Source organism: Phaenicophaeus curvirostris, chromosome 4, assembly GCF_032191515.1.
Source record: "Phaenicophaeus curvirostris isolate KB17595 chromosome 4, BPBGC_Pcur_1.0, whole genome shotgun sequence".
Taxonomy (NCBI): Eukaryota; Metazoa; Chordata; class Aves; order Cuculiformes; family Cuculidae; genus Phaenicophaeus; species Phaenicophaeus curvirostris.
In genome coordinates this window covers 76,368,493-76,387,991 of record NC_091395.1, presented here as the reverse complement: position 1 = coordinate 76,387,991, position 19,499 = coordinate 76,368,493, and the positions used below count along the sequence as shown (strand labels likewise).

The window sequence follows — 19,499 nt, the reverse complement described above, 5'->3', positions numbered from 1 at the left end:
GATGACCTTCATGGTCCCTTCCAATCCAACCATTCTGTGATTCTATGGTATTAAGGATGATTAAGTGGCCCGTACAATAATTATATCGATTCCACACCTAGATAATTGCATGGCTTTACCTACAAGTGTTTCACATGTAAGAGGCACAGAGGTAACTGCCAAATGAACAACCCAACAAGAACATTTAGAGCTTTACCACTCCTACTGTGTTCACTCCACAAGACTAATTAGAGCCAAATCGTTCCAGAGTTTGCTTTTAAAGACTTTGTCTGTATATTCAAGAACTATTAATGGGAAAAAGCTTATAAAAAGACTATTAGCTACCAAGTGATTTCCACTCTAAGGCATTAGCAGGAAGGAGAACCTGTCAAAACGCCAGACAGTCACTGCAGATCTGTGTATATGTGTGTATATACGTATTTTCAACCCCATTAAAATTATAGCTATCGGGGGCGTTCATTTAATTGCAGATTAATGGGAAAGTTGCGTGTGCCAAGCCACAGTCCCGACCTGCTGTAAATCTTAAGCCTATCACAAGCCTAGATGCCCAAAGGGCTTCCAACCCCCGGTCTGTTCATTAGGCACAGCACGTTGTACGACTCCTATCATACCTGTAAGGTAGGAGAACTTACACTTTCCCCAGAAGTCTCTGCTGCCACAAAAAGAGTGACTTTTCTTCTTCAGATACGACAAACACACCACAGACATTACTTTTAGTGGTTTATCTCTTCCAGTATCAAAGGATAGCGGCCTTCATCCAGCTACTCTAAATTTTCAGCATGAATTTGTTACTTTTGGCAACACCATTCACAAAATCCTTATGCAACACTACACAACATGAATGAGCAATTCCAGTTGGGTTACAACATCCTGTAAGTCTTCCTAAACCCAAACACTAAGATTTCCTTCAGTATTGTAAAGAGTTTACTTATTAGTAATTATAGAATCACAGATACAACAATAGGTTGGGTTGGAAGGGACCGTAAAGTTCATTTGGTTCCAACCTCCCTGCCATGGGCAGGGACACCTCCCATTGGATCTGGGTGCCCCAAGCCCCATCCAACCTGGCCTTCAACACCTCCAGGGATGGGGCAGCCATGACTTCATGGGGCAACTTGGGCCAGGGCCTCACCACCCTCACAGGAAAACATTTCTTCCTTACATCTAACCTCAATCTCCCCTCTTTCAGCTTCAAACCATTTCCCCTCATGCTATCCCTGCACTCCATGATCAAGAGCCCCTCCCCAGATTTCTTGGAGCCCCCTTTAACTACTGGAAGGCTGCTAATAAGGTCTCCCCAGAGCCTTCCCTTCTCTAAGCTGAACAAGCCCAACGCTATCAGGCTGCCCTTGGATGGGAGGTGCGCCAGCACTCGGATCATCTCCGTGGTCTCCTCTGGACTCACTTCAACAGAGTCCTTCCTGTGCCAAGGACTCAGAACTGAACACAGGACTCCAGGTGGGGTCTCACCAGTGCAGAGGGGAAGAATCCCATCCCTCATCTTACTGGTCAAACTTCTTCTGACGCAGCTCAGGAAAGGTTGACTTTCCGAGCTGCAAACACGCATTGGCAACTCATGTTGAGCTTCTCATCCACCATTACTGACCTTGCCACGGAAAAGCAAGTCAGCCTTGATGCACAAAGAGGACCTTGTGAAGCCCAGCCATGAAGTGTTCAGGCTTTCGTAAACTCGCTGATGTCTGACCCCATCATCAGTTTCAATTGATACAAAATGTATAAACAAGTAAAATGTAAATAGAAATCAATGGCAATGGACACTGTTTTCTCCTACAGAATTTGCTTTTCAATCCAAAGCTAAATGCAAGGAATCCCTCTCCAAGGGCTGCCTTCTCCTGTTTTGCAGCCTCAAAAGTAAAAAAAGAACCTATTCTTCAGGTAACGCTACAGAATCAGGGCCTACAGAGAAGACAGAGAAGCTCACCATGGGACTTGGGGCACCCGCATGTATGAAGTCACACCAACTCACAAAAAAGAATCATAGAATAGTTTGGGTTGGAAGGGACCTTAAAGATCACCTAGTTCCAATCCTCCTGCCATGGGCAGGGACATCCCACTACATCAGGCTGCCCAAGACCCAATCCAACCTGGCCTTGAACACCTCCAGGGATGGAGCATAAGGGAAACCTTCCTCCACCTCCTCTGAGAGGACCTTCAGCCCAGCCACAGTGACTTTAAGGATGGAAGCCAACACACCATCACATCTGCCCTCGCTTTTCACCACGTTTCTGTCCCAACTACCTCGAGGTGGTGAAAGATCAGTGGGTTTTAGAAGGCTGGGAGAGCTACAGAGAATCTTTTCTTCCGCACAATGTCTCACGTCATGTTACTCTCATACATACACATCTCGAACTGAAAATAAATAACCTCAAGCACAAGAGATATCCTGATGCTTGGACCAGGTTTGATCAGATAACATGATTTTTTTCATTTTCTTTCAATTCCAGAAGACAAATGCCTGTCGGCAATGAAGACAAATTAAGATCACATTTAAATTTCATCACTTTTAACACACAATATCCTTTTTCATAAGCCTCAGCCAAGATGATTTAGGCATATTTATAGTAACATTAACCACTTTTCTTCTGTAGGACAGTATTAGTCTCAGAATAGATAAGTCGGGTACCAGTTGCCATGCAAAACTGCCAATAAAATATGCTTCTACACCTCCAAACCCTTATATAAATAACGTCATCATCACATCACAGAATGCTTTGGGTTGGAAGGGACCTTAAAAATCATCCAGTTCCAACGCCCCTGCCATGGGCAGGGACACCTCCTACTGGATCAGGTTGCTCCAAGCCCCATCCAACCTGCCCTTGAACACCTCCAGGTATGGGGTAGCCACCACTTCTCTGGGTAACCTGGGCCAGGGCTCCCCCACCCTCTCAGGAAAACATTTCTTCCTAAGATCTCATCTTAATCTCCCCTCTTTCAGCTTAGAACTATTCCTCCTCGTCCTATCCCAGCACTCTCTTATCAAGAGCCCCTCCCCAGATTTTCTGGAGCCCCTTCAGGTACTGGAAGGCCACTCTAAGGTCTCCCCAGAGCTTTTTCTCCTCCAGGCTGAACAACCCCAACCCCCTCAGCCTGTCCTTGCGTGGAAGATCCTCCAGCCCTTGGATCATCATCATGGCCCTCCTCTGGACTTGCTCTAACAGCTCCACGTTCTTCCTGTGCTGAAGACTCCAGAAGTGAACGCAGGAGTCCTGGTACAGGTAAAGGTAATACCTTTAAAACATGTAAATAACTTGTCCTTGTTTCATAGGAAGGGAAACCAAACCAAGATTAGAAGAGCAACCTTACTTCTGTTTGACTCCTACAGAGTCAAACAGAGCTCAAAGGCAGAACTGGAGGACAGAAACCAACCAGCTTAGGTCTCCACTTCAGATGTTTCAGAAAAAATGACTTGTGTGTTTTATTAATCCAACCAGCATCCCAGCCTCCAGGCAGTTCTTGATGTATTCATCCCTTTCACCTTTGCAGCACTGAAGTCCTCTCACACCCTGTTTACTCCTCCTTAGGTGGACTCCTCCTTAGGACTTTCCTCCTTAGGAAGGTCTTAGGCTGTGAAGGCACAATAGCATTACCAGCTGGATCACACGTTCCTGTTTTCCACCAGAAACCTGAACCTCAAGCCTTTCACGTTCAAACATCAAGCCTGCATAGAAATTATTATGCCATTCGCATTCAGGAATTATGCGCATAACGAGACAATGTTTGCCTGCTGTCCCAGAAATATTCACCAGTTCAGGTTACCCAGAATAGCTGCAAGCGAGCCCAGAATTACTACTTCAACGTCATGATGTGTTATATAGCTCTCGGTTTTCTTTGGGCTCCCCTTATAAATTCAGATAAAAGAAATTAATATCGGCAATAGCCACTAGAAATAAAGATTTCCAGCAACATCAGAATGGATGCTTTAGAAAAAAAGATGTGCATAGGCGGGAAGTCAAGCTCTGTTTTTGACTTTGAACCACTTCAACACCTCCTCAAAATGATTCATACTCCAAAAGTTGAATGAGGGCATATTTAAATACCCATTACGGTGCCCGAAAAGAAAAACAGTGACTTGAAAGAAGCGCCGCAACCTGTGCTTGTGAGAAACAGCCACCAACTGACCCAAATTTACAGATCTGCCTGGTACGTGTTTGAATGCAATAAATCAATCGCTTAACGGAAGCGCACGGACACGTCGTCAGGCAGGCAGGCTGATACTATAAATAAATGCATCTGGAAATGCAAAGGGTATCTCGTACAACAATAACTTTAGCTCACAATTTTTCAACAAAAATAAAAGCAACTCATTGTGCAATCATGCTAAATGCTCTCAATTTGAAAACAAACCATTAGTGAACCCAAAAGTCACTGTTTTCCAGCGCATTGCTTGGAATTCAACAGTTTTCTTGCTGTAGAACAGCAACTAGAATCACAGAATCGTTAAGGTTGGAAAAGACCTCTAAGATCGTTGAGTCCAACTACCAGCCCAACACCACCGTGTTTACTAAACCACGTCCCCAAGTGCCACATCTACAAGTTTTTTGTGCACCTCCAGGGATGGTGACTCCACCACTGCCCTGGGCAGCCTCTTCCAGTGCTTCATCACTCTTTCAGGAAAAGCATTTCTCCTACTATCCAATCTAAACCTCCCCTGGCACAACTTCAGGCCGTTTCCTTTTGTCCTTCCACTTGTTACTTAGGAGAAGAGACCAACATCTCAACACCTTTCTTGCAGCGAGGGGACCAAAACTGAACACAGGATTCAAGGTGCAGCCTCACCAACGCAGAACACAGGGGGACAATCCCTTCCCTGCTCCTGCTGGCCACACCATGGCTGATACAAGCCAGAACGTCTGCTCACAATTTGGATAGAGTAGAACATTTTCTCCTAGCAGCACAGAAGTCTTTGATGGGAAACAATGCCAGCGTTCTCCCTGAATTTTCTCCTGTAACACCGACACACACAGCCAGCGTTTCAACCCCAGACTGCTTTCAATCTCAGGTCTTACAACAGCCTCGTATTCCTTCTTGGCATCACCTTTGCTGATTCCACACAGGATCAAAGTATGTAACAAAGGGAGACATCGGCGATAGCGAGGTCTGAAATCGCTATAAAATTCATGTGACGCTCTCCGCTCTGCATTAATATGGTATCAGCACTGTAAATTAATCATTAATCAGGCAGGAGCACAACTTTGGCAGGGAAGTGCCGCACAAAGCTTTGTGCAGGTTTTTTGCAGCAATGCGCTATCTTCAAAAGTCTATTTCACTGAATCACAGAATCACAGAATGGTTTTGGTCAGTGAAATGGTTTTTGTTAGTGAAAAAAGTGTTAACCTCAGACATTTGTTGGTATTTCAGCAGAAGTCATTTATCATAGAATGGTTTGGGTTGGAAGGCACCTTAAAGATCATTCAGTTCCAACCCTCCTGCCACGGGCAGGGACACCTCCCACTGGACCAGGTTGATCAAAGCCTCAACCAACCTGGCCTTGAACACCTCCAGGGATGGGGCAGCCACAGCTTCCCCAGGCAACCTGGGCCAGTGCCTCCCCACCCTCACAGGAAAACATTTCTTCCTTGTATCTCATCTCAATCTCCCCTCTTTCAGCTTAAAACCATTCCCCCTCATTCTTTCCCCTGCACTCCCGGATAAAAAGTCCCTCTCCAGCTTTCCTGGAGCCCCCTTTTAGTAGCGGAAGGTTTATTTCAGCAGAACTCAAAAACGTTCCTGATGGTAACACGCAATGAAGTCCCAAAATTGTGCACAGGGTGAACATCAACCACAGATTTCCTCCAGATGAAGCAATTCCACTCAAAGTCTCTGACAACAGCACCACAATACCAGCACTTCAAGCACTATAAGCTGCAAAAGGAAGGCTAAAATGACACATGCACAAAGATACTGGGGGGGAAAAAAACCCAAAAACCACTCAAAACAGAGCTCTACTTTACACCAGCTGCGACTCATCGCAGCAAAATTCACTGCAGGTGTAATTTCTTTTTTCATAGCTCTCCTAATGACCAAAAACCAGCAGGGATGAAAACCACCACAGCTTTAAAAGCAGAGTAATTGAAGACACAGTTATTCTTCCACTTCACAATGAAAGAATATTAAATCCAATCTAAATTATCTGAATGAAAAAAAAAAATAGTACTCACGTTCTGTATTTGAATTCATAAAAGGAGTTTACAGAAAATGCTAATTCATCTGTGCCAAACTGCTTATACTCCAAGCAGAGAAGCACCACCTTGGAGACGGGTATTAAATTTTCATGCAGCACAAACACTGACTAATAAAAGTCTTTGCAAGGGTGTTTTCCTGATGCAGCCTTCCTTATTTTGTGTCCTTGCAGATTATAGAAAGCAGCACAGAAAAAAAACCCAAGATTTCCTGAGGGACAGGAAATATAAAGAGAAGACAAATAATAGAAAAGCTGGGATTTTCACAGCTGCGTCCATACATCCTGCGGTAGAGGCTACAAAGCCGAGCGGCACTGTCTACTGGTAAAAGACATTACAGACCATTTTCACCCAGAACAGGACGTGTAATTCTCTGCACCTACACAAAACAACAATCTCTATCTGAATTTTCACGACGTGCCATATAAGCCACCCTGGGATAAGCGCCGTGTACAGCAAAACTCTATCCTGGCTACATCAGAAGCAGCCAGCGGTCTCCTGGGCAGCATCCGAAGCAGCGTGACCAACAAAGTGAGGGGGATTCTGCCCTCTGCTCCACTTCTGTGAGACCCAATCTGGAGCTCTGCGTCCAGTTCTGGAGTCCTCAGCACAGGAAGGACAGGGATCTGTTAGAGCCAGTCCAGAGGAGACCATGGAGATGATAAAAGGGCTGGAGCACCTCCCATCCAAGGACAAGGCTGACAGAGTTTGGGTTGGTCAGCCTGGAGAGAAGACTGCAGGTAGACCTTAGAGCAGCTTCCAGTCCTGAAAGGGGGCGACTGGAAAGCTGAGGAGGGGCTCTTGATCAGGGAGTGCAGGGATAGGATAAGGGAGAATGGGTTTACGCTGAAAGAGGGGATACTTGAATGAAATATTAGGAAGAACTTGTGTACTGTTAAGGTAGGGAGTCACTGGCACAGGTTGCCCACAGAAGTCATGGCTGCCCCCTCCCTCAAGGTGTTCGAGGCCAAGGCTTTGAGCAATCTGATCCAGTGGAAAGTGTCCCATGACAGGGCACTGTACATGGATGGTCTCCAAGGTCCCTTCCAACACAAACCATCCCATGATTCAATGACTCCACAGCTGCAAGCTCAGCAGTCATGACAAGGGGAAAAAAAAAGAGCTATTACTCATTGGGAAACCCTTGGTTCAAATGCCCAGAGCACCACCACTACCACGATCTCCATAATTCCACTTCTGCATTTTCAGAGAACTGAACATTCTGAATCCGACAACGCTGCGGGAAGCCTGTTTTACCAAATTAAACCACAATCAGTACCAGGAACGTTAACAAGATCCTGGGGTGTCCTGCAAATGTTTCATAAAATCTGATATAGCGATCAGCTGCCCAGCTTTAGCAGGAATATTGCTCAGCCAGTCAGTACAACATTTAAATTCTGATTTAGATGAGATCTTAAGAAGAAATGTTTTCCTGTGAGGCTGGGGAGGCCCTGGTCCAGGCTGCCCAGAGAAGCAGTGACTGTCCCATCCCTGGAGGTGTTCAAGGACAGGTTGGATGGGGCTTTGAGCAGCCTGGTCCAGTGGGAGGTGGCCCTGCTTATGGCAGAGAGGTTGGAACAGGATGGACTTTAAGGTCCCTTCCAACCCAAACCATTCACTCACTCTATAAGATGCACTAGGGGTATTATCAGTTAAAAACACCAAGTCCATTTGCTTTAAAGTATTATCCTAAACATCCCTAACTATTCTCACATATCAGATTTCACTTATTGTATTTTCAGATGAAGACTATTCTGGGTGAATTAAGGTCTTCTATGAACCCTAACAGCTTCACAACTCCATAATCAAGACAGAGCCCTTCTGTTTCAAGAATCCGAACGATTTCAGGTTCCACAAGCCAAAACTGTGCCCTGAATGGTATGCACACAGCTCGGCCACTGAAACCCTCACAGTAAGCTGCGTCTCTATCAAATAAATGTTTATTTTAAGCAAAGGGCATTAGTGACAGCCTCAAGTAGACTCTAAAGGAACTCCTTGTGGATCAGCCACAAACAAAGCAAGGGAACAAAAGCAGGAAACAAAAGGCAAACATCATTACTGGTTCAGTGTTTCAGTGATTAAATGAGTATTTGAATCAAAGCCATGCACAAAAGCAAATTATCATCTCTGTGCTGTGCTGGAAAATTGATTATCAAATTTTCCAGCCCTGCTTTCAAGACACTGCAGTGGTTACACAGGCAGATGTCAGCACGTGGCTCGACAGGAACAAAGCACTATAATAAAATTGCTGAGCTCCTTCTTAAGGCGAATTCCAGTTTGTAGCAGTTCACTCCTCCTCCAAAACCACTTCACCTACAAGATCACATCATTCTCAGTCCATTCTTCTGCGTGTTTTACTGTATCTTTTCGCTGTGCTTTATAAAAGGCAATATAGGAGCTTCTAAAGAACTACAGGCTCAGAACATTTCGAGAGCAGGGAAAAAAGCAAAGCTCTACCAGATCAAGAAGTTCATTCGAAGCGCTGTGCTTGGAACTTCAAACTGGGAAAAAACCTTCAAGGAAAGCGTCTGCTTAAGAAAAAAGCACCCAAGGGGATCATAAATTAATGCAATAACACAACAGTTTGGTCAGCGGCAGCATTATCTCAATATATAGAGACTTTTCAGCACGGATCCTCATAGACACATATGTTAGGCACATTGAGCTCCTCGTTTTAAATATGATTGCTCACAAAAGCTTCAGAGGAACAAGCCAGGAAAGTGAAATCAGTCACATGCATTCCAAGTGTTGTTTAACTTTATCAGGACGCACGATAAAAGCATAGCTGGTCCTAGATCTTCTGAAAGCTTTTAAAAAAAACCCTGTCGCTTCTGTGAAAACAGTGCTAACCTCAGTCATTTGTTGATATTTCAGTACAAGTCATTTATAATAAAATGGTTTGGGTTGGAAAAGACCTAAAAGCCCATGCAGTTTCAAGCCCCTGTCATGGGCAGAGACACCTTCCGCAGGACCAGGCTGTTCAAAGCCCCATCCAACCTGGCCTTGAACACCTCCAGGGATGGGGCAGACACAACTTCCCTGGGCAACCTGGGCCAGGGCCTCATCACCCTCATAGTCAATAATTTCTTCCTAATGTCCAATCTAAATCTTCCCCTTTCCCATTTAAAGCCATTCCTCCTCATCCTATCACTCCAGGCCCTTGGAAAAGCCCCTCCCCAGCTTTCCTGGAGCCCCTTCAGGTACTGGAAGCTGCCCTAAGGTCTCCCTGAAGCCTTCTCTTCTCCAGGCTGAACAACCCCAACTCCCTCAGCCTGGCCTCATACCAGAGGTGCTCCAGCCCTCAGATCATCTTTGTGGCCTCTTCTGGAGCATTCCTGACAGTTCCATACCTTTCTTCTGTTGGGGATTCCAGAACTGGACACAGGACTCCAGGTGGGGTCTCACGAGAGCACAGTAGAGGGGCAGAATCCCTCTCTTGGCCTCCCGGACACCCTTCTTTTGAAGCAGCCCAGGATACAGTTATGTAAATGTTACGTTAAATGTAAACTGATTCAGATGGCAACAAACACCCAGTTGGATATGAGCTTATTTTGGATCCATAATGAAAAAGCAACTGAGACTGCTAAATAATGGAAAAATCTACAGCAGCGTCAGACACTTCTGCTGGGCTGACTCAGGCAGCTCTTCCCTGGCTTTCAGACAGAGAAATGAGACAGAAATGTCTTTCGTGTTGACCGCTGTAGAAAAGGAAGCATTTGCAATCAAGTCTAAGGCAGTGATATGATTGTGGAGTTGGCAGGTAGGGGAACGTCATCCTGTACCTGCACCGCTCCCAGAGGTCTCAACGTGCTCAGCAGGAAGACAGCAACTGGAAGCTACTCACTCCTCTCTCACAGGTCGAAACCATGAGCTGTTCAATAATTCCGAGAACCAACACTCCAGCAGTGAAGACGTTTGATGTGCACGGAGCAGAGATGACAGGAAGGATGTAGCGTGCACTGCATCGTCTTACTGCTCTGAATTTTCCACTATTGACTCCGTGCTATAAAGCAGAGTGAGAAGTTATGGTAAGAAGTGAGTTTATTGCAAACGTTAACAAAACCTCATAGATGAGAGATAACTGTTTTAAGCTGAAAGAAAGATTTAGATGAGATGTTAGAAAAATTTTATACTATGAGGGCAGTGAGGCAGCAGTACAGGTTGCCCAGAGAAGTTGTGGCTGCCCCATCCCTGGAGGTATTCAAGGTAGGATGGGGCTTTGAGCAACCTGATCCAGTGGGAGGTGTCCCTGCCCATGGCAAGGGGGTTGGAACTGGATGGGCTTTGAGGTCCCTTCCAACCCAAATCATCCTATGAATTGGTTCAATTCAAAAAGTGCAGAGCATGTGAGATATTAAAAAAATATTGAATTATTTCACAGATGATTTTTTGTTCTTAAAACAGTCCTGGTAAAATATCAGGCTGCCCAATAAAACAGCGAGAGTAACAATAAAACAGTAAGAATCAAGATGAAATGTTAGCCAGGAGCTTCTCCCTCAATGAAGAGGCCATTTAAATACATGAAATATAGCAACACATACGTAGACACACACACCCCCCCTCTAGCAATATTATAATTCCAGAATTGGAAATAACACCTCTAAGAACTAAATAAAAGCGTATAAAGGTCCTTTTTTTCTCCAGTGTATGCTTTAAAATGGATAATGCTTAAGTATTTCCTCCTTGAACAGCTTATTCTTTTATTACCAGTGCACAACATTTGAGCGAGCCTTTCACCCAGCGAGATGGAAGAGAAAATCATTTTAAAGCACGATAATGTACTAATGAAAAGAAAGAAACAGAATGGAGATCAGGGCAAAATGCAGCACCCAAATCTAATTTGAGCACTTAAACTGATTTGATTCAAATTGCCGGCATCCTTAGATATATTAAGTAGTTTCCCGACTTTCCCTTGCTTTAAACAGCTCTTTAAAGATAGCGGGGTTTTATACCAGCTGTTGAACTCAAGTTCCCACTTATTTAAGGATGGGAGCTCTGACAGCTCTTTGCCAGCTAGCAGCTCTCTCAGGTTATTATTTACCCAAATCTTCTAGAGATAAAATTCCTTTTCACTGTAATATTCTCTGGCCAAGGACACTGTATCACCACCGACTCCTTAATAATGTTCAATCAGTGGCCCGTAACTGCTTCCATTAAATTAATGAAAAGGTAGTTTAAAAGATACACTCTAATCATTCCTTTCTCCTCCAACCGTCACGTTGTATTGTTAAGCTCTGCTTAGATTTTCCTCAAAAAAATAAGAAGCATTACTATTAAAGAAGAAATAGAGCCTCTGCACACAAAAAAATAGCTTTCTGGAATCATAGAATCATCATTTGGGTTGGAAGGGACCTTAAAGATCATCCAGTTCCAACTCCCCTGCCATGGGGACCTTCCACTGGACCAGGCTGCTCATCTAACCTGGCCTTGAACACCTCCAGGGATGGAGCAGCCAAGACTTTCCTGGGCAACCTGTTCCAGGGCCTCACCACCCTCCGCGTGAAGAATTTCTTCCTAATGTCTAATGTAAATCTTCCCCCTTCCCATTTAAAGCCATTCCCCGTCATCCTATCACTCCGCGCCCTCGGAAAAAGCCCCTCCCCAGCTTTCCTGAAGCCCCTTTCAGTACTGGAAGCTGCTCTAAGGTCTCCGAGGAGCCTTCTTCAGGCTGAACAACCTCAACTCTCTTGGGGTTGTTCAGTCATTTCTTAACCTGTGCATTAACTCCATCAGCAGCTGATCTGAAAGCCAGCAGAAAGAATTCAACACAAACAGGACACGATGTCATGTCCTCGAGCTTCAAAAGCGCTTGAAAGAGTCTGAGGTCTCAAAGCTCGTGCATCCTTTCGACCGTAAAACACCCAATGCTGACAAGTTTACTCTGAGTTTGGTGTTCCTGAGTTCCCACTGCTCAAAAACACTCTCTTCGCCTTCAGCAGGTTGAAGCCACTGGGCTGCAGCAGATTCCAGCCAGCACAGACGCCCACTGGAGGTTTGGACAGCGATAGAGAACATAGTGCATCAGGCACATGTTGTATTTTATATTTCAGCTTCCCAGAACACCAAAATCTTGAAGGGCTTTGAGGGAAAGTTGTAAGAGGAGCAGCTAAAGTCACTTGGTCTGTTCAGCCTGGAGAAGCGGAGACTGAGGGGAGACCTCATTGCAGTTTACTGCTTCCTCACAAGGGAAGGAGGAGGAGCTGATCTCTTCTCTCTGGTCACCAATGATAGAACCCAAGGGAATGGCAGGAAGATGGGCCAGGAGAGAGATTAGGTTGGACATTAGGAAAAGGTTCTTCACCCAGAGGATGGTGGAGCACTGGAGCAGCTCCCCAGGGAAGCAGTCAGGGCACCAAGCCTGACAACATCCCAGAAGCATTTGCACAACATCCTCAGACACATGGTGTGAATGCTGAGGTTGTACTGTGCAGGGACAGGAGTTGGACTCAAGGGTCCTCATGGGTCCCTTCCAACTCAGGACATTAGATGATTCTACGGACTTAGCCTTTATCTTTAAAGAATTCAACTGGCTGGTTCCACATCTTCAAAAATAAAGTCACCTGAAGTCCTTCCTAAGTCATAGAATCATAGAACAGTTTGGGTTGGAAGGGACCTTAAAGATCATCTAGTATCAAACCTCCTGCCATGGGCAGGAACATCCCACTAGATCAGGGAAGTCAGTCTCCTGCATTCACGAGAGAACAACTGATGTTCGCAGAGTTCGGCCTTTTCTCAGCAGCCCTTCCTACAACCAAGAGCGATCGCTCACAAAACCACATCAAGTACACTCATGCTATTTCCTTTTCTTTTTAAGGCATCATAGCACACCACACATCTTGAAATCCTCCCCACATCCACAGTAGAGCAGTAACACACGGCGTACGATCTCCTTTCCACGGTTTGGGTGAAAAAGGAAAGAAACCAGTCCACTTCAGGTGTGTTACCTGCAGCCTAAATAAAGAGACTTTCACAGTGGGGAAGGGAAGTCGAATACCAGTGGACTGCAACACGAAGCTGGGATGCTCGTTCTTCGCTGCTCCCACAGGAAGAGGTGAAGAATCAGCGGCTCAGCGAAGCACAAGTATCTTGACAACCCCAGTACTCAACATAAACAATAACGTCAAGGCCACAAACACAGTCATCACACACAGCCAGATAGGAAGGGGAAGATTAACATGCCAAATTTAATTACATCTCTCTGTCAAGTAGATAAGCATGTGGGATATACCACAGGGAGAAAATAATTTTCACCTGCCCTTCCACTTCCCATTCACACATGTAGCACCCAGGAACACATCAAGGCTTTTAAAGCGAAGCTGGCCAATCCAACCCAACCCTGTAATGTCATTTCTGACAGGAGACAGAGGAAAACTCAAGGCACCTGAAAGCTGTGACTGCAAAGCTCCACACACGGCTATAAAGACTTGCTTGCACTATTCTCAAAGCTCAAAGTTTAAAAGCATTGCTAGCAACTCGGACTGGCTAATAAATAAACAAACAGCTAAATAAAACACTTGGAAAAACATACATGATATTTTCAGTCAGCATTTTTTAGACCAGAATTATATGTAAAAAGAATCAAGAAGCTTTATCAAACCAGATAAGAGGCTAAAAGAAGACCATGAGCAGCTCCCTTTTATACCCAGCAGCACCAGTTTTGCCATAAAGAAAAGATGACTCTGCCTTTATTCAAATCTAGTCCCCTTAAAATGTCCAATAACCATTCCAGGAAGGTAACAGGTAAGTGGCTAATTTCACAACCGTTGTCTCTCAATCAGAAAACTCTTATCATGACAGCGGTAAAAACCATCAAAAAGGAAGCTTTTGACCTCAAGGGCTTGCCCAGCCTGACATTGTTTCCACACAAAGACCCTTTCAAATTAGCTGTATCGCATCCCCAGCTACAGCCTGTCAAAAATACAGATAAGAAAAGAGAAACTTCAACTCCTAAAACACGCAGAGTTTGGTTCACACAGACAGCTCCCCTTCCCCTAAATCTACAGAGAGAATCATCTAAGGGGTGGGAGGTGGAACTTGCCCTGAGGAGCTCCCCAAGAAAGCAAGCACTGCGTGAAAGAATCATCCTTTTTTTCATTTTCTCCTTTTCCAAGACTCAGCTCTGCCCAGGGAATTCACCCAACGCGTGCAGGCACACACGCTGCCACTGCTGGTAACACCAAAGCCATCTTACAGAAAACCATCTACAGAAACCCCTTCCACTGAAATCCTAAGTTTACAGAGAAGCCAGGATGCGTTTACAGCTCATTCCCACAAAGATTTCCAGCTTCTCATCGTATGGGACACAGCCCTAGCAGATATCCTATGACCATCACCTCAGCACTGCAGACAATGTGTTTTCTGGTGCTGCACAGCCCAAAGATCGCCCTCCTCCTGTGCAGACACCCTCACCCCCCACCACACAGCCTGGACGAGCCATGGGGTCTCCATCCCCCTGCCCAGAACCATCCTTCACCCTTTTTTCTCTCAAATAAATGACTCTGCCCAGAGGCAGCACCTTCACACCACTCCCTGCTCAACCCCCTCTAGCTGCCCAGCTCTGGCCTCATCCCCCAGCAAACCCAGGAGCTTCCTCCCATCACACCAGGCTGTCATTCCCACTGTCACCCCCCTAAGAACTCGTACCACTCCTGCTCACACCGCTCTGCCCCAGGAGCTGAGCCTCCCCACATTCCAGCCATCCCCTTTAAGACACCGTTTCTCTCCCACACACATTCCTCTCCCAAATTCACCCTTAACCAAAACCACCACCTGCTCACGCTATCTGCCATCAAGATCCTGCTTAACCCCCTCCAGACACCCCTATTGCCTCCACCCAGCCCTAACACCCGCTTGCATGCCCTTCTTGGCCCACTCCAGCCTGCTCCCAACCAGATCCAGTCCCCATCCCCACATCAGAGCTTGTCTCGTGTCTGCCCTCACCCAGGAACCGACCCAAAATCCACGCTGACCTCTGGCCCAGCAACCAGTCCTCATTGCTCCCATCTGCCTCCGATACAAGCTACCTCCACATATACCCAAAACCACCCTTAATACAGCTCATTCACCCATCATCCTTCAGACTTACACAGCTCCAAACGGGTCCCTGCTGCCCAAATAGCTCTCCCTACCCAATCCCCCCTGAGCTTTACTTTCTCTCCAAACCTATTACAACGTAAACCAAGTTCTTTGCATCCACATTCCATCGTTCGCCAACTCATCGTGCCCAGACCCACACCTGCCCAGCGCTCTGCACCCACATTCCTGTTCCTACAGACCCACAGCCCCTCGCTGCCACTCCTGATCCCCCGTTACCCCTGGGCAATCCCAGCAACCCACCCCCAAATCTCTGCCCCTTCAGAAGGGTCTCGTTGTGGTACAAACACCCCAAACTCACCAGCTGCTGCTCCATGGGGTCCCACATCTACATCCTTTTACCCCCCAGGCCTCTCCCACGTAGCCCCAGTTACTGACAACCCCACGGCCCCCCAGGCCTGCCTGTGGGTGCTCCCTGTCCATCACACCCACTCCTGTCACCCTTAACAGCTCAGAGCCCCCCTTCTGCCTTTAAACCCTCGCTGTCCCCCTGCTTGGCTCCCACCAGCCTCACGCTGCCCCACATCAGCCCCTCACAGTCCTGCTGCTCTCAGGCTTCTCCCCCTTTAATCTCAACCAGGGACACCCCAGCCCCTGTTGTCCACTCTGTTGAGGCTCCTGCCCAGCCCTTACACCCACATTGGGATCCACCCCTCGCACTCAGGGCCCTCAAACTCACCCCTGGGCAGCTCCCACCCCTTCTGAACCCCCCAATCTCCTTACACCCACCTCCCTGTTGCTCCCCATGTGGTTTGAACCCAGAGGTGCCCCCTGGGTGGCTTCCCACAAACACACACTCCCCCTCACCTGCTCCTCCCACCCAGAGCCCTTAAACTCACCCCTGGGCAGCTTCTGCCACTTCTGAACCCCCAAACCTTTTCATCCACCGTTCTCTCGCACCCCTTGGGTAGCTTGAATCTAGAGGCGCCTCACGCACTGTCCCCCTTACTGCTCATCGCACCCACAGCCCCTCAAGCTGCAAGGGACACCCACAGTCCTTGTTGTCATCAAACTCTTTCCCAGCCCTTCCACCTACACTTGCACCCAGGGCCCTCGCACTCACCCCTGGGCAGCTCCAACCCTTTCTGAACGCTCAAACATCTTCACACCCACCTCTCTTGCACCCACCAAGTATCTCCTTTGAGTAGCTCAAACCTAGAGGTGCCCCCTCCACGTTCCTCCTCACATCCAGGGCCCTCAAAACCCACCCTGGGCAGCTCCTGCCCCTTCTGAACCCCTCAAACCTCCTCACACCCACCTCCCTGTTGCCCCTCCTCGAGTGTTTCCCTGGGGTGACTCAAATCCTGAAGTGTCCCACACGGCCTCCCCCGCAACTGCCCCTTTCACCCAGGGCCCTCAAATTCGCCTCTGGGCAGCTCCCACCCCTCCTGAGCCCCCAAACCTCCTCAAGCTGGGCTCCCTTTTGCCCCCTGAGCACAGAGACACCCCCACACACACACCATGCGGCTCCCCCCATACGCCTGCCCCTCACACCCACAGACACACCAGCTCCCACTGTCACCAGCCAGGGACACTCACAGCCCCTTGGGACACCCATAAACCCCTCAACCTCTGCTCCAGGACACCTGCAGTGCCCCCCTGGGGACACCCGCGGTCCCCTTCTTGTCCCCTCAGGACACACATGGACCCCTCTGCTCCCCAGGACACCCACAGCCCCCCCACCCCACCCCTGGGGACAAACAGGGACATCCTTGCTCCTCAGGACACCCACAGCCCCCTCTCCTGCCCCTAAAGGCACCCACAGACCACCCCTCCCTGCCCTGGGACACCTGCAGCGCCCCCCTCAGCCCCCAGGAAAGCCCCCTTACCCCCTCGGGACACCCCTAGACCCCTTCCACACACCCACGGATCTCTCTGCTCCTCGGGACACCCATGGACCCCCTCTAGCCCCTTCGGGTAGCCCCCCTCCTCCCTTCTCCCAAGGGACCTGTGGACACCCCCTTATCCACTCGGGACACCCCGAGACTCCCTCTCATCCCCTCAAGACACTCCTGGGCCCCCTGTCACGCCCCAGAACACCCGTGGGGACACTCCCCTTGGGACACTCGTGGACCTCTCTGCTCCTCGGGACACCCACAGCCCCCCTGCCTCTGGGGACACCCTGAGACCCCCTCTCCTCTCCCCCAGAACACCCGTGGATGCCCCCTGACCCCCTCAAAACATCCCTGGACCCCCTTTCACCCCCCAGAACACCCGTGGGGACACTCCCCTTGGGACACTCATGGACCTCTCTGCTCCTCGGGACACCCACAGCCCCCCTGCCTCTGGGGACGCCCCTAGACTCCACCCCCCCAGAACACCCGTGGACACCCCCTGACACCCTCAAAACACCCCTGGACCCCCTTTCACCCCCCCAGGACACCCGTGGAAACCCCCTTATCCCCTCGGGACACCTGTGGACCCCTCTGCTCCCCGGGACACCCACCATCCCCCTGCCCCTGGGGACACTCCGAGACCCCCCCTCTTATCCCCTCGTCGACACCCCAAGACTCCACCCCCCCCAGAAGACGCGTGGACACCCCCTGACTCCCTCGAGACACCACTGGGCCCCCTATCACCCCCCGGGACACCCCGTAAGCCCCTCGAGACAGCCCTGGGCCCCCTTTCACCTCCCCAGGACACCCGTGGACACCCCCTGACCCCCTCAAAACACCCCTGGACCCCTTTTCACCCCCCCAGGACACCCGTGGACACCCCGTAAACCCCTCGAGACAGCCCTGGGCCCCCTTTCACACCCCCAGCACACTCGTAGACACCCCCTTATCCCCTCGGGACACCCGTGGACCCCTCTGCTCCCCGGGACACCCCCATCCCCCTGCCCCGGGGACACTCCGAGATCCCTCTGCTCCCCGAGGACACCCCGAGACTCCACCCCCCCAGAAGACGCGTGGACACCCCCTGACCCCCTCGAGACACCACTGGGCCCCCTATCACCCCCCGGGACACCCGTGGACACCCCGTAAACCCCTCGAGACAGCCCTGGGCCCCCTTTCACCTCCCCAGGACACCCGTGGACACCCCTGGACCCCATTTCACCCCCCCAGGACACCCGTGGACACCCCGTAAGCCCCTCGAGACAGCCCTGGGCCCCCTTTCACCCCCCCCAGCACACTCGTAGACACCCCCTTATCCCCTCGGGACACCCGTGGACCCCTCTGCCCCTCCCCGCGCCGGGACCCACCTCAGACCCGCCCCCTCTCTCCCAAGACACCCCCAATCCCTCCCCCCCCCCCGGTGCCCCGGGGTCCCACCTGAAGCGTCCCCCGCAGTGCTGGCACTGGTCGCCCACCCAGCCGGGCTGGCACTCGCACTGCCCGCTCCCCGGCTGGCACCGCCCGCCGTTGGCGCACGGTTTGTCGCATTCCTTCACCGCCGCCGCCGCCACCTCCTCGGCGGCAGCCGCACCGGCGGGGCCCAACCCCGGTAGCGCCGGCACCACCATCAACAACACCACCACCACCAGCAGCAGCGCGCACAGCAGCGGCGGCGAGGTGGGTCGCCGCCAGGCCATCTGCTGCTGCTGCCGCCGCCGCCGAGCGCGGGGGGGCGGGGGAGGGGGGCGGTCGGGGGGCGGCGGGGCGACGCGGGGCATGGCCGGCGCGGCGGGGGCTGCGCCGGGGCCGCTACGGTGGCCGCGAAGGGAGGGAGGGAGGGCGGACGCGGGGCGCCCGCAGCCGAGCGGCGCCGCCGGGCCGCGGCCGATGACGTCACGGCGGCCGCCGCCCCCGGGGGGCCAATCGCGGCGCGGGAAACCGGCCCGGCGGCGGCGGAGGCCACGCCCACCGCGGGGAGGGGGAAGGTGTAGACCACGCCCACCGCGGGGAAAGGCCACGCCCCCCGCCCACCAGCGAGTTGGGGAGCGGGGAGGTGGGCAGAGCGGCCCCGCGGCGGAGCATAGAGACGAGTGGGATGCTGGGGAAGTCCCAGCTGCGCTCTGTCCCACAGGGAAGCACAGTTGGAAGGGACTCACAAGGACCATAGAATCATGGAATGGGTTGGGTTGGAAGGCACCTCGAAGCCCACCCAGTCCCAGCCCCTGCCGTGCGCAGGGAAGCCTCCCACTAGGTGAGGCTGCTCCAAGGCCCATCCAGCCTGGCCTTAGAATCATAGAATCACAGAATCACCAGGTTGGAAAAGACCCACTGGATCATCGAGTCCAACCATTCCCATCAATCACTAACCCAT

At 50.1% G+C, this 19,499-nt stretch overlaps 1 protein-coding gene across 1 annotated transcript in view; it reads right to left on the bottom strand.

Moving 5' to 3' along the window:
• The window catches only part of ATRN (attractin), a 198,600-nt gene extending 179,757 nt beyond the window's left edge, over nt 1-18,843 (bottom strand). Inside the window, exon 1 of the mRNA XM_069856613.1 lies at nt 18,566-18,843. Within this exon, the coding sequence (XP_069712714.1) occupies nt 18,566-18,825 (260 nt within the window). The 5' untranslated portion in view covers nt 18,826-18,843. The remainder of the gene's footprint in view (nt 1-18,565) is intronic.
• Between the last annotated feature and the right edge of the window lie 656 nt (nt 18,844-19,499).